The 14,575-nt window shown below is 47.6% G+C and overlaps 2 protein-coding genes across 5 annotated transcripts in view; both read left to right on the top strand.

The window, feature by feature from the left end:
* The first annotated feature begins 1,941 nt into the window (after window positions 1–1,941).
* On the top strand, window positions 1,942–7,128 carry WDR74 (WD repeat domain 74). 3 transcript variants are annotated; one of them, XM_081281361.1, is made up of 11 exons: window positions 1,942–2,085; window positions 2,167–2,273; window positions 2,357–2,478; window positions 4,290–4,365; window positions 4,485–4,631; window positions 4,770–4,871; window positions 5,751–5,851; window positions 5,933–5,988; window positions 6,305–6,450; window positions 6,542–6,598; window positions 6,894–7,110. In XM_081281361.1, exons 1-11 carry the CDS (start codon window positions 2,022–2,024, stop codon window positions 7,071–7,073), a joined length of 1,158 nt encoding a protein of 385 aa, XP_081137487.1. In that variant the 5' UTR covers window positions 1,942–2,021; the 3' UTR covers window positions 7,074–7,110. The 3 variants fall into 3 exon arrangements, with proteins under 3 accessions (XP_081137487.1, XP_081137489.1, XP_081137488.1); XM_081281363.1 differs by lacking the exon at window positions 4,290–4,365 and having other exon boundaries at window positions 2,077–2,085; window positions 6,894–7,127; XM_081281362.1 differs by lacking the exons at window positions 1,942–2,085; window positions 2,167–2,273; window positions 4,290–4,365 and having other exon boundaries at window positions 2,363–2,478; window positions 6,894–7,128.
* A 1,151-nt stretch (window positions 7,129–8,279) lies between these two features.
* Window positions 8,280–14,575, top strand: part of STX5 (syntaxin 5) — a 28,484-nt gene continuing 22,188 nt past the window's right edge. Inside the window, exons 1-5 of one of the 2 annotated variants that reach the window (XM_081281376.1) lie at window positions 8,280–8,439; window positions 9,120–9,363; window positions 11,147–11,217; window positions 11,386–11,441; window positions 11,631–11,701. In XM_081281376.1, the coding sequence (XP_081137502.1) occupies window positions 9,139–9,363; window positions 11,147–11,217; window positions 11,386–11,441; window positions 11,631–11,701 (423 nt within the window). In that variant the 5' untranslated portion in view covers window positions 8,280–8,439; window positions 9,120–9,138. The remainder of the gene's footprint in view (window positions 8,440–9,119; window positions 9,364–11,146; window positions 11,218–11,385; window positions 11,442–11,630; window positions 11,702–14,575) is intronic. The other variant, XM_081281377.1, reaches the window with a different exon arrangement.

Here is a 14,575-nt window from a genome sequence, read left to right as displayed (position 1 = left end):
TGGCTCCCAATCTTACAATGGAATTCATTAAGCTCTCTGTATGAGGTACTGGGGAGCAGGGATCACAACACAGTTCTCTGGGCTCCAAAACCTGATATCTGAAACTGCATGGGGACCCCCCCCCCCAGTACCTGCCCCTATGAGAGAGGCCTGGGACAGCTGCCCGCCCCAGGAAGCTCCCCCCAAATCTTCTGTATAGGAGACTAACCCACGGAACAAGATCTCCGAGCACTGACATCCGACTCATTTGTAGACCAATCCTAGCAAGTTAAAAAAGCGAGGGGGCGGGTTTATGCAAAATACAACGTTCAGGGAGCAAATGAGCAAAGCTTTACAGGACCAAATTTAAGGTTTATTTCAAAAAGTGTAGTGCCTATATGAAATAATCATAGCGAAAAAACTGATTATCAGGAATATTACATCTTGAAGGGCAATTTAGTCTTCAACTCGGAAAATCACCATACCTGTAAAAGGGATTGTACATCCCAAGCTTCCCGGGTAGCAAACTATTCAGTATCGCTTCTCGGCCTTTTGGCTAAGATCAAGTGTAGTATCTGTTCTTATCAGTTTAATATCTGATACGTCCTCTATCCGAGGACAATATATTAAATGGATTTTTGGAAATAGGAGATGGAATAGGAGCTTGCTCCGTCCACTCCACGCATCGACCTGGTATTGCAGTACTTCCAGGAACGGTGCACCCCCTCTCGGGGGAATTATACTGGTTTTTAAAAAATAGACCCTGACGGTATTATTAACTCTATGAAACGACAGTTTTTTTTTTTTTTTCATCCTGATTTTTGTGCTGAAAGCATACGTTACTCATTTGGGCGTGTTTCTGATCTGCAGTTATGTGTAATGAGATTGTTTAGCTCTATTTCAAGTATTGGGATTCAGTGTGGGGTGTTTCAATAAGTCACCGAGGACAGGGATGGGTGTGATACATTTGTCATATATTTGGGACATGTGTAAAAATCTGAGTTTTATGTTCTGGAGTTTCACCATAGTCTTATAGGTACTGGGAGATGTTGAGTGCTTCTCTCACTCCACATGATCCTTGAAGTTTCAGCCCAGGCTAACATTATCCCTGGATTCTTCAGTGTGCTATTCAGAAAATATGTGTCAAGGCCTCAGCACCACATACAAACAAAGATGTTGTGTCCGCCGAGAACTAAAAAATAAATATTAAAAAATTCTCTCTCTCTCTCTCTCTCTCTCTCTCTCTCTCTCTCTCTCTCCCCTCTCTCACTCTCTCTTTTAAAAAAAAGGAATACAGAAACAAATCAGCCCATTCCCAGAAACACTGCGTTCCTCCAGAGGATGGACACCTTGCGCCATCCACCTCAGTAGGGCCTTGCCTTTGCCTGAGTCAGGGGAGGGGCGCAGCACCTACCACCACCAAAAAAAAAAATTGGTTCAAATTTAGCACAAATCTTTGAAGTTAAAAAGGTTTTCCTCCCAAGCTGTAAAATGCCAATAATATCCCCCTATTGAGTGACCACTACTCTCTTACTGAGAAACTTTGTTCTCTGAAATCAGACTGCTGCAAATGTTGCTGTCCAGGAAGGATGCGTTCTAATTAGGTATCTGTGACAGCAGAATGCATTTAGTCCAAGCATAAAAAAGACCCCTTTAAACCAGCATCTCCCGAATCCTGATTTCGGTTTTTGTTGTTTTGTTTTTATGTGTGATACTGGGAACTGAACCCAGGGGCTCTCTACCCACGGAGCTACATCCCAGCCCCTTTTTTTTCTTTTTCAGGGAGGGCCTTGTTAAGTTGCGAGGCTGGCCTCAAACTTGAGATCCTCCTGCTTTAGCCTCCTGAATCGCTTGGATGACATGCGCCACCCGAGCCGAGCCTGATTTCGTTTTCATGAAACAAAACACAGTGAGCAGGCAGGAATCTTGGCTTTTTTAGCTTTCCACCTCTCCAGAAACTACCCGGTAGGGTTCGGCGCCTGAGCTGACTGATGACGCACACTGTGCGCCGGAAGTACTAGCGGTCGGCAACGGGCTGTGGCATGGCGCCCTCCGCAGCGCGCTGGAACCACGTGTGGGTCGGTACTGAGACTGGGATCCTGAAAGGTACGTGTCAGTGCTGGAAATCGGGAAGTAGAGGGGTCGCTCGCTTGCTACCGCTGCGCGACTGACACCCTCGTCCCGCAGGGGTGAATCTTCAGCGGAAACAGGCGTCGAACTTCACGGCGGCGGGACAGCCGCGGCGGGAGGAGGCGGTGAGCGCCCTGTGCTGGGGCGCGGGCGGCGAGACCCAGGTCAGTGGCCCTCGCTGCGCCGGAGTTGGGGGCCGCGAGGCGGCAGCCTCGCTCTCCTGGACATCACGCCCCTCTGTCTGCAGATCCTGGTGGGCTGCGCGGACCGAAAGGTGAGGCACTTCAACACCGAGGAGGGCACGTTCCAGGGCCAGAGGCACTGTCCGGGCGGGGAGGGCTCGTTTCGAGGCCTCGCCCAAGCCGACGGGTAAGTCAGGTCCCCTCGCCGAACGCTCAGGGCTCAGGGAGAGCGTCGAGGCTCCTAGGACGACGGAATAATGTCGTTACGCTCTTAGGTGATAAGGACCTGAGTTGGGTGACGGGGACCTGGGTTCCTGCCTTCAGTTCGTGCATTCCTATAACATCTGTTGAATATCTACTGAGTTCCGTACTCAAAGAGCAAGGGCTGCGGATGAAGTTTCTGCCTTAGTTAAGTGTGCATCCTTTGGGTTTTCCCTCTGAGATCCAGTGTGACTTTCTGCTCAAAATGCTGGGCAAGTCATTTAATAGTTTTGAGCAGGCGTTTAAATGGGAGCGAACCACCAGCAAGGTGATGAAGCTCCCAGAATAAAGGATAGGAAGGTCTGATGTTTAGGTAATTGGCCAAGCCTTTTCCCAAGATGAAGAAAGAAGGCTGTGGACAGGCTGCTTTTGTTTGATGGTAGTGTTGATTCTGACAAGTGAGGTCTGGAAAGGATCCGTGGGGCAAGGTGGTTTTGAACTGAAACTTGAAAGATGGGTAGAATTTTTGGGGGAGGGCAGGGGCGGGAGTGGGGCGGTGGGGTGGTCAGTATCAGGGATCAAACTCCGGGACACTCAACCACTGAGCCACATCCCCAGCCCTATTTTGTATTTTATTTAGATATAGGGTCTCACTGAGCATCTTGCTTTTGCTGAGGCTGGCTTTGAATTCGTGATCCCCCTGCCTCAATCTCTTAAACTGCTGGGATTACAGGTGTGTACCACCATGCCTGGCTTTAAATGTATTTTAGATGTATTGTTAGGTTGAGAGATTTGCACTTTCATTTTGTAGATGGTGGGAATTATTGGGCTTTGAGTGGGAAATGCTGTGGAGTTAAGAGCCTGTAGGAGTGTAGAGGACTGGAGAAAGCAATTAGGAGACTCTTGCCAGGGCTCAGGCAAATAATACAGAACCTGAACCCAGGAAGAGAGGGTGGGCAGATATGAAGAAGAATGTAGGCTGAGGCTGTGTGGATACTGGGAAGAGAATACCTTGGGTTTCTTGGGAAAGATATTTTGAGGGAGAGGCTGACATTGGAACCCAAAAAACAGGGAACTCAAGAATAGAACCTGGGGGCTGGGACTGTAGCTTAGTGGTGGAGCACTTGCCTGGCATATGTGAGGCACTGGGTTCAATCCTTAGTACTGCATAAAAATAAAATAAAGGCATGCTATCCATCTACAACTACACACACACAAAAAAAAAAAAAAAAAAAAAGAGAGAGAAAAAAGAATAGAACCTGGGGTTGACCACTGGATGAGTCTTGTTTCAGTCCTTTCTGAGATAATGATCCTGAGCCCACCCCACTCCCACTCCAACTCCATTAGGAACCAACTCAAGAATCAGGAAGACCATAAAGGCCAGGTACCCCAACTTAGCTGAGGAGTAGGAAAAGAACTCTGCTTTGAAGTATCACAAATTTGATTTCCAGGTCTGGGTCTGATTTTCAGTCCTAGCTGAGTGGCAAATATTTTAAGTTCTCAGAGCCTCCAGTTTCCTCACAAAACTGGTAACCATCTGCCTGTTGACTAAATTGAGTTGACAGGTAAACTGGATGCTGTTAGGCCCTGCATAGACCCCAGGTATCTTGAGGTTGGGGGTTGGGGCTGTAGCTCAGTGGTGGAGCGCTTGCCTGGCATATGTGAGGCATATAAACTGGGCTGTTAGGATGGGGTCTAGTTAACAGGAATTTAGAGGTATGTCAGCTGGGGCCTGGAGAACACACTTTTTTTTTTTTTTTTTTTTTTAAATCCCAACTGTATCTTCCCTGTTTGCAGCACCCTCATCACGTGTGTAGATTCTGGCATACTTAGAGTCTGGCGTGACAATGATAAGGAAGCATCCTCTGACCCAGTAAGGTTCCCTACTCTGATGGTTGGGGAGGGTGAAAGTTAGCATTAGGAGCCTAATGAGGGATTTGGGGGAGGAAAGATTAAGAACTCTGGAACTGACTCATCTCTCATTCTTTTCAGCTTCTGGAATTGAGGGTTGGTCCTGGGGTTTGTAGGATGCGCCAAGACCCAGCACGACCCCATATAGTTGCCACAGGTGGGAAGGAGAATGCTTTGAAGGTGTGGGACCTGCAGGGATCTGAGGAGCCTGTGTTCAGGGCCAAGAATGTGAGTGATGGGATAGGGAATCTGAGGCCACTTACTGATCAGAGACCAGATGGACTTTAAGGGATGATAAAGGAGGGCTAAAACTGGTAGCATTTCGAACCTACCTCCATCCTATCCCCTGTTCACCTTTAACACCAGGTGCGGAATGACTGGCTAGACCTTCGGGTTCCCATCTGGGACCAGGATATACAGTTCCTCCCTGGATCACAGAAGCTCATTACATGCACAGGGTACCACCAGGTGAGGCACCATTTCATCCCTGCCCATACCTGGGCTGAGGCAGCTTCTTAATAAAACAGCTTCTATGGGCAAAATGGGCTGCTGTGGTGTGGCACAGCCACTTCTCAGTCCTTCTTCCCTCCGGAGCTCTCAGGAGAGTGTACACCTCCCCATCCATCTGAGCCTTGGTGCTAGCCTGTGGCCTTCCTTTACTGCATTCTAGGATGGAATGTGCTCAACCACAGCTCTATTTCTCCCATGTGAAAGAGAAAGAGAAGGGAGTGTCCCCTTCACAGTGGGTTCCACAGGGCACAAGCGTCAAGGATGGACATTGGGCTGGGTGTCAAAAAAGAGAATTCTGGACCCAAAGCTTCTCTGATTTGCTTTGGGACACAGGCCTGCCCTCCCCTCTCTTGCCTCAGCTCCTATTAGGGATCTTTATGGCTTGTCTCATTTGAAGCCCTGAAACCCAGGGAGCACTGGGTCACTATTTGAAATTTAGGAATGATCTTGATGACATACTTCTGTTTAATCTACTTACGGGGACTTCCTCACTCCTCCCTCATTCATGCTAAATGTCTGCTTGAAATTCAGCTCCCTCTGATTATTGGACCAACTTGCTTTCCCATTCCTCCACTCCTAGATGGGAGAATGGAGGGACAGAATGCTCACATTCCCTGTTGTGGAGGACCTCTCCCCATTATCCCTATCCATTCATGCTCCTGAGCAGCTCTGCTCACCCCAGCAACACTCAGATTTGTGTTTCCAATGAGAACATTTCTCTGAGGATGGGTCAGGAACAAGAAAGCAGTGCTCAGAAGAAAGGATGAGCATACAGAGATGCCAGGAGGCAGTATGCAGGGCAAGGATGCTTTTGTGATACTCAGTTTTCCTCTCTAGGTTCGAGTCTATGATCCAGCCTCCCCCCAGCGCCGGCCAGTTCTAGAGACCACGTATGGCGAGTACCCACTGACAGCCATGACTCTCACTCCTGGGGACAAGTGAGTGGTTAGAGGGGTTGAAGTGGGGCTTGGGAAGGATTCAAGAGATTCCTGTTGACCCCTTGCCTCTGGTCTTCTCAGCTCTGTTATCGTAGGGAACACTCATGGGCAACTGGCAGAAATTGACTTTCGACAAGGTGAGTGGACTAGGGGATTTGGGGGAAGGGAAAAAGTCAGGGTTCCCTCTAACAGGTAGTATAGGGATTCATTGCACCCTCATGGAGACATCAGATTGCCTGGATTCACATGCTGTTTCAACAAAAGCTGTATGACCTTGAACTAATTACTTAACTTCCTGTGCCCTAGTTTCCTCACCTGTAAAATAGAAATATTATTGGTAACTCTTGGTTATATTGAGGATTAAACATTAAAATAGAAAGTGGTCTGAACAGTAAACACTGAATAAACGGTGGTTAGCTGGCGAGCTAGCACCAATGCCATTGCCTTCTTTAGGGCGCCTACTGGGCTGTCTGAAGGGACTGGCAGGCAGTGTCCGTGGGCTGCAGTGCCACCCTTCAAAGCCCCTACTAGCCTCTTGTGGCTTAGACAGAGTCCTGAGGATACACAGGATCCGGAATCCACGAGGCCTGGAGCATAAGGTGGGAGCTCAAACTTTCTAGCCCTCACCCCTTGATGCTTCTATGTATTTCAGCCTGCCTGGGTCCTACAAGGTCCCTCCTCTTTTTGCAGGTTTATCTGAAGTCTCGACTGAATTGCCTCCTCTTGTCTGGCAGGGATACCTGGGAGGTGAGCAGTCCGGTCTGGGAAAGTAGGAGCTAAGGGCATGGATGTGAGGATTTCCCTATGGAAAGGAAAAAGAAGGCAGCTGGAACACAGATCTAGGACTGCTATGCCACTCAATTTCTCTCTGTGGGGTGTTAACAGTTACAGTTCTGACAGGGTTATCACAAAGGGTGATACACTGCAGAGCATGGTGACAGTGGTTTCTGGGAGATATAGGTGGTGTTGGTGCCCAGAGGAATTGATTCCCAGCTAGAGCTTCCCTGTTTTTTGACCCCTGAGCTTTCTTCTGACTCACCAGGATGAGCCCCAAGAGCCTCAAGAGATCAACAAGGTACCTTCAGAAGACACAGAGACAGATGAACTTTGGGCATCCTTGGAGGCAGCTGCTAAGAGGAAACTACCTGATCAGAACCAGACCCAAGGAGCTCTCCAAACCAAACAAAAAAAAAAGAAGCAGCAGAAGTCCATTAGCCCCTGAAAACCCCGTGCCCATTTTGTAAATAAACAGCTCAACTCCTGAAAGGTTAATAAAATAGGTACTTGTCACTCCGTTTCTCTATATGCTTAACAAAACACTGTTGAAATCTTAAGAACTGTTTGCTAATCTTGTTCTCAGAATGTGCTGTCCCTAACTGTGGACTGTCTGCTAATCTTGTTCCCAGAATGAGCTGTCCCCAACTGCCAAACTACAAAATGTAACTTCTCTCCCTGCCCTCTCCAGGGAAAGTATATAAGCTCTGCTCAAGCTGTTCTCAGGGCTCTATCTCTCTTTGCTATAGAGAGAGCCCTAGCATGCTGGTCTCCAAATAAACCCACTCTTCTGCTGTTGCATAAGACAGTCTCTTGTGGTCTCTTACGTTTCGCCGGACCCTTACACTCCCACCTTTTGTGATCTGAACCTTTTGTGATAGGAGAAGTTAGAGGGGTGGCTTGGGGTGGGGGCTTCCTGAGCTGAGACAGTGGGATATCTGACGTCACAAAAGCGCCCCAGAGCCAGGGAGGCTGGCGAGAGGGTAGCGCGAGTAGCACCTTGCAGCGCGGGGCCATGGGCTGCTGCCAAGACAAGGATTTTCAGACCTCGGATGATCAGGGAAAGGATGGCGGGTCGGATGAAGTTGGGGAAGGTGGGATTAGAGCTGGGGGTGCCCCGTAAGGCCCACCCAGGAGGTTGGGTCGGGTAGGGTGGGGCTAAACTTAGCCTCAGCCCGGTAGGCGCGTCAGAAACCGATTTGGATTCCCCAGGCCGCCAGAATCCCAAGTCTAATGAAAGTCTTCTGATCACCGTGCTATGGAGGAGGCTATCTATGTTCAGTCGTCGTGGTTCCTCGCGGTCATCAAACAAGAGGCATTCAGACCAGATTCAAAGGCCGGGGTATCCCATAGAGGAGGACCAGGATGAGCCGGAGAAGGGGTGAACTCAAACCTGCTCTCCGTCCGCTCCAGCCTTCAGAGAATAAAATTTCTAATGTGGGCCTGCCCAAGCACTGGTGCCTCTACAACCGGCTCTGCGGGCTTTGGGCTCTTTAAGGCTCCTCCCCTGAGGCTGGCTCAAGCCCCCCCACCCCCCGGGGGTCCGCTCTCACTCCTCAGGGGTGGGGTCACGGAGGTGGCCTAGCCAATGGGAGGGTGGAGTCGCGCTTGCGTCGGCAGGGGGCGTGTCCCGGGTCGCCGGGCTGGGAAAGGCGTGGCGTAGCCCTTCGTCACGGGGGTGGGGTTACGTGTAGGTGACGTGGCGGCTCCTAGTCTTTGGTCGGGTTTCGGCGGCTCCAGCGCCCCGGGAGGAGGCGGTGACGGCCGAAGAGGTGGTGGCAGTGGCGACGGCGGCGGCAGGCGGTAGGAAGGAGGTAGGACCCGCTCTAAGAGGGGCTTGGCCGCCGTGTCAGCTCCGGGACAGTGGTTTCACCGGGGCGGCGACGGGCAGGGGGGGAAGGGAACCGGGGGCGAGCGGGCAAGTCCTGCCGGCCGGGGTCCTGGTGAGCGAATACCTTGCCGTCCAACCAGGAAAGCCCTGTGGAGAACGACGTCGGCATTAGCTAATCAGGGGTTGCAGTCTTCCAGAAGGCGGAACTTTGGAGGGGGTGGGACTTCCTGTTTCAAATAAACATCTAGAGGTTTCCCCCTCCGCCCACCGAAGTGTGTCCGCTCTCGGGGGTCCTTCGCGGTTTCCCCCTGAGGGATTGAAGGAAATCGCGGATAGGAGAGGGCCCCGTTAGCTCCCGGGACAGTTGCACAGGCCAGGCTGGAGCCTTGGTGCCACGGAACCGGGCTCTGGCTTTCCCTCGGCTTCAGGACCTCGGCCCGCGCTCTGGCCGCTTGAGCCAAGTTGGTAGAAGAGTCTGAGAGGGTTCGCCTTGGGCCAGGAGGAAACGGGCCCTTTCCCACAGCAGGCAGGTCCCAGGATCCGCGGGTGGCCTTGGGCGCGAAAGACTGCCAAATGCAGGAAGGGCCAGAGGATTTGCTAGTTGAGGGGGGATTTGTGGGGAAGGAGGATTCATGGGGAATGACACTCTCCCCTTCACGACAGTCCGAGGTTATGCGACTCAATGATCCCGCGGAAACGCTACGGGTCTAAGAACACGGATCAGGGTGTCTACCTGGGTCTCTCAAAGACACAGGTCCTGTCCCCTGCAACTGCTGGCAGTAGCAGCAGCGACATCGCCCCTCTGCCCCCTCCAGTGGTCCTGGTCCCTCCCCTTCCCGACACCATGTCCTGCCGGGATCGGACACAGGAGTTCCTGTCTGCCTGCAAGTCGTTGCAGAGCCGTCAGGTAAGGAGTGGGAAAGGCAAGAATGAGCCCTACTAAACCTGGTTGGGGGTATATTCCAGCACTTTTAAGTAAAATAATTTTTGGGGAAGCCTGATGCTGACAGGTTGGATAGGGTCCATAGGACCTACTAAGCCACAAAAAGTGGACTTGTTAATGGGAGGCAAGGACCCAGACTTTTTTTTTTTTTTAATTGGTAAGGAATTCCCTAGAGAGTAGGATTGTTATTCTAGAAGGAATACCTCGGATAAAGGTGACTAAGGTATTTGAATAATGAACAAGTTCTAGAAAGAGCTTTTAGTTGAGACACATACACCTTGGATTCTAATTCTAGTGTACTACACAAGTTTGGGGAACCTAGTTAATCCAATTGGGCCTCAGTTTTTCTATGTGTATAGTAGAGGGTCAGGGAAAGGAAAGAAGTCTTTTAGATCAGTAATTTTTTACCAAAATCACTTTGGAAGGTTTTGTTTTGTTTTGTTGGTGTTACTGGTGATTGAACCCAGGGCCTTGTACATGCCAGGAACACACTCTGCTATTCAGTTACATCCCTCCCTCTTTTTGAATTTTATTTTGAGACAGGGTCTCCAAGTTTCTGGGGCTGCCCTTGAACTCATGATCCTCCTGCCTCAGCTTCTGGAGTAGCCAGGATTATAGTAATTGGGAATACAGGCATGTGCTGCCTTGTCCAGCTAGAGTTTTGTTTCAGTAAAGACTTTGTGAATCCAAGTGAGTCCTGAGTAACTTGTTAAAATTTTTGGTACTGGGGATTGAATCCACAGGTGCTTTACCAATGAGCTACATCCCCAGCCCTTTTTGTTTTTTATTTTGAGTTACTTACGACCTCACTAAGTTGCTGAGGCTGGCCTGGAAATTGTGATCGTCTTGCCTCAGCTTCCTGAGTTGCTGGGATTACAGGCATAACCCACTGTGCCCAGCCTGAGTAACTGTATTTTAAAATACTTTTAAATTTCAGCTTTTGTTAACAATTGTTCTCCAAGAATTTTGTGATCTCTAGGAACTTTCTAGTTTCCTCATTGATTCCCTGATTCCAAGGATAGAGTGGCTGTACTAGCCAATTTTTTTTTTTCCAATAACAAACTGATTTTAATATCTGAAGTATCAGGTGCAGCATGAGCATTTGGTGACTCATAAAATGTTGCTGTCACTATTTTGCTAGTAGTTTCTGTTCCCTTTCCATTTACTGACCCAATTAACTGAATGGGTCTTTGACAGTGTTTCATGTTGACTTTCATTCATAGCTTTTACCTTTCTTACTCTCTCCCAAATTTTTTTTTATGTTTTTATTTTTTTTTTTTTTTAGTTTTCGGCAGACACAACTGTTTGTATGTGGTGCTGAGGATCGAACCTGGGCCACACGCATGCCAGGCGAGCGCACTACCACTTGAGCCACATCCCCAGCCCTCTCCCAATTTTTTTTAATGTTTACAATGTATTAGATAGTTGGCTATAGTACTTTATGGCCCTTATGTTAACTAATCTTAATAGTAATAAGAGGTAGTTAGGTTGTCTTCATTTTGTAGAAGAGGAAATAGAGATTCAAAATAAGTAACTTACCGTAAATCTTTCAGTTCCTAAGTGGTGAAGTCAGCATTTGAACCCAGGTCTACTTGTCTTCTTTTCGGCTAAAATACCACTGATAAATATGAATTATCTGATGGTAGATACCTCTAGTACTAGAAAGAGTTTATTGGACATGTGAACAGTGAAAGCTGCAAATATGTAGTGGGGAGCTAAGTTGTCACCTCTTGGCATTGCTTTTCAGAATGGAATCCAAACAAATAAGCCGGCTCTGCGTGCTGCCCGACAGCGCAGTGAATTTACCCTCATGGCCAAGTGAGTTGAGATAAGATTTGTGGCGGGGTGATATAATGTCCAAGGAAGAAGTAAGCATGCAGACTGGTCACTTGGCCATGAGGGCTGGGATTGGTTTTGTTAGAACTAATGTGGAAATAGCCTATTTCCTGCCTTTTCCACGGTGTTCTCACTAGTGATTGTTTGCAGGCGCATTGGGAAAGACCTCAGCAACACATTTGCCAAGCTGGAGAAGCTGACAATCTGTAAGTGTTTTGGGATCTTTCAGAGGTGGGGCAGTGAACCAGAGTGGGTGCTCCCTGAGCTTTGTCTTTTTCTGTGTTTGTGTGCTTTGTGGTGCTAGGGATTGAACCCAGTGTCTTGCATGTGCTCTGCCAATAAGCTAATCTCCAGCCTTTTAACTCATCTGTTGTAATTTCCTGTTGTCTCTGCAGTGGCAAAGCGCAAGTCCCTTTTTGATGATAAAGCAGTGGAAATTGAAGAGTTAACATATATCATCAAACAGGTGAGCTGCTAGTTATCGGGAGAGCCAGCATTCTTTTTTTTTTTTTTTTTTTTTTAAAGAGAGAGTGAGAGAGGGAGAGAGAGAGAGAGAATTTTAATATTTATTTTTTAGTTATTGGCGGACACAACATCTTTGTTTATATGTGGTGCTGAGAATCGAACCCGGGCCGCACGCATGCCAGGCGAGCACGCTACCGCTTGAGCCACATCCCCAGCCCGAGCCAGCATTCTAATTAGATCACTTTCATCATTTTCCATTGACATAGAGGCCCAGAGCAAGTTTCTAGAGCCAGCCCTAAACATCTGTTCTCCCATTTAGTCAGTAGATGCTTACTAATTATCTACCAAGCACTGTACTAGGCTCTGGTGACACAAACATGAGGCAAAGTTCTTACTTTCAAGGACTTACTACACAAAAGAGTGATCCAGCTCCATGATCTATACTTACAGTGAGTAGGAATGAATGATAAAGAAAAGATCTTACAAAAAGATGATTGACACAGTAGGGGGTACTGGGAAAGATTGATAGACTAGAGGGTGAAATCTGAGCTGAATTCAAGGCTGGTGTAAAGGTAGTAGGAGGACATTCCAGGAAGATGAAGCTATGCAGAGGTGTGGCTAATAAAAGGAAAAGTCTGGGCTGGAGATATAGCTCAGAGGTAGAGAGCTTGCCTGGCATGTGTGAGACTTGGGGTTCCATTCCCAATACTGTAAAAAGAAAAAAAAAAGTCTCAGATGTCACCTGCTCAGGGAGGCCTATCCCAATCATAGTGTGGGTCCCCCCTCCCCCTTTGGTTCTTGGAATTGAACCCAGGGGTGCTTAACCACTGAGCCACATCCCCGTCCCACCCCATCTCCCTTTTTTTTTTTTTTTTTAATTTTGAGACAGGGTCGTGCTAAGTTGCTGAGACTGGCTTTGAACTTTTGATCCTCCTGCCTCAGTCTCCTGAGTTGCTGGGATTATAGGCATGTGCTACCACACTTGGCAATCGTGGTGTTTAATGCTCCATCAGCCCAAACTCCTATCCTCCTTACTCTGCTCTATTTCTTTTTTCATAATATTTGAACTTTCTAACATTCTCTATAATTAGCTTATTTTTATTGTTTATTCCTTCCTCCCTCCTCCTTTCCCACATTCCACCTCTCAATAAAAAGAGAGAAAAGATACATGAACACCGCAATACCAGGTTTTTTTTTTTTTTTCTTCTTGTTCACAGATATACCCCAAGGGCGGGCTTATAAGTGTCTAGCATCTAGTAGGCACTGATTGAATAAGTGATTCGCAGGAGACTGGAAAGATAGTTTGGTGACTGCTTATGAAGAATAATGTGTGCTATGCTAAGGGCTGTGGAATCATCTTGAATGCTGTGGGCTACAAGTGGAGTCTGACTTGGAACATGGACAGGGCAGAGACTAGGAAGGAGGCTGCTTTGATTGTCCTGAATAAAGATGATGATCATGATGACAGAGGCCAAAGGGCATACCTATTCAAGAGATACCATGCTGGTGGAAAAAAGAGAGTTCCTCTAACTATTGGGGTTTTATTGTTTATGCATTTAAGAAGCAGCCTACTAGGTTTAGAAGGGCTTGAATTCAAATAAGTCTACCGTTTAGATTGTGACTTGGGTACCTCCTAACTTCTCTGAGCTTTAGTTCCCTTATCAGTAAGGAGGAGATGATGATGATGCCTACCTCACAGTCCTCTTTAAGGTTCATTTGTTTCCTTTAATTACTAACATAGTTGAGTGACTTTCAGGGCTATGACTACTGTACCTAGGGGGATTCCTATAGACTAGTCTGGCTGAAGAAGGGACATTTAGTCCCAAATATGAAGGAAAGTTCATCCAAAGATCTGGTAGGAGCATATTCCAGAAAGTGGGAATGTAGTTTGTAAAGTGGGAACAGCAAAGGGAAAAGATCCAAAGTGTGGGTAACCTTGAGGCACAAAGGGAAAAGGTCCAGAGTGTGGCTACAGCCCAGCAGGTGAGGAGACTAGATGGTGGCAGGGGCTAGACCAGAGAGCCTGTACAAGCCAACTAAGGAGATGGGTTGTATTCTAAATTTAGTGGTAAGCTCCTGGGAGATTGGTATTTTTGGTTTTGTTTGTTTTTTTGGTACTAGGGATTGCAGACAAATGCCTTAGCACTGTGCTATACTACCAACCCTTGAGTTTTAGTTTAGAAGATGAGTGGCCAGGGGCTGGAGATGTGGCTCAAGCGGTAGCGCGCTCACCTGGCATGCATGCGGCCTGGGTTCGATCCTCAGCACCACATACAAACAAAGATGTTGTGTCCGCCGAAAACTAAAAAATAAAATATTAAAATTAAAAAAAAAAAGATGAGTGGACATTGTATAGGGATTGTTTTTCAGGAAGGTAAACTAGAAAAAGGACTGTCACTTAGGAGACTCTTGGAGATTTTTTAGAAAGGAAAGGAAGATAGTTTAGACTAGGGTGGCTGCAGTAAAGAAGTAGAAATGTGGACAGATTCAGAGTGAATATTGGAACCATACATTTATTTTTATTTATTTATTTTTAAGATTTTTTAGTTTTAGGTGGACACAATATCTTTATTTATATGTAGTGCCGAGGATCGAACCCAGTGCCTCACACATACCGGGCGAGTGCTCTACCACTGAGCCACAACCCCAGCTCCATAGATTTATTCATTTATTTTTATTTTGAGAAAGTGTCTTACTAAGGTGCTGAGGCTGGTCTTGAACTTGCGATTCTCCTACCTTAGCTTCCCAAGTTGCTGGGATTATAGGCATGTACCACTATACTTAGCATTGTTTGGGTTCTTTGTGTGTTCCTAATAGGCTCCCTATAGATTTAAAGGAAGAGATGAATTAAGAATAGCTTTTGGGGCAGGGATTG

This window comes from Spermophilus citellus (genome assembly GCF_964194105.1).
Source record: "Spermophilus citellus genome assembly, chromosome: 2".
Classification (NCBI taxonomy): Eukaryota; Metazoa; Chordata; class Mammalia; order Rodentia; family Sciuridae; genus Spermophilus; species Spermophilus citellus.
The sequence above is the reverse complement of the archived record's forward strand: the minus strand, read 5'-3'. Positions and strand labels throughout refer to the sequence as shown.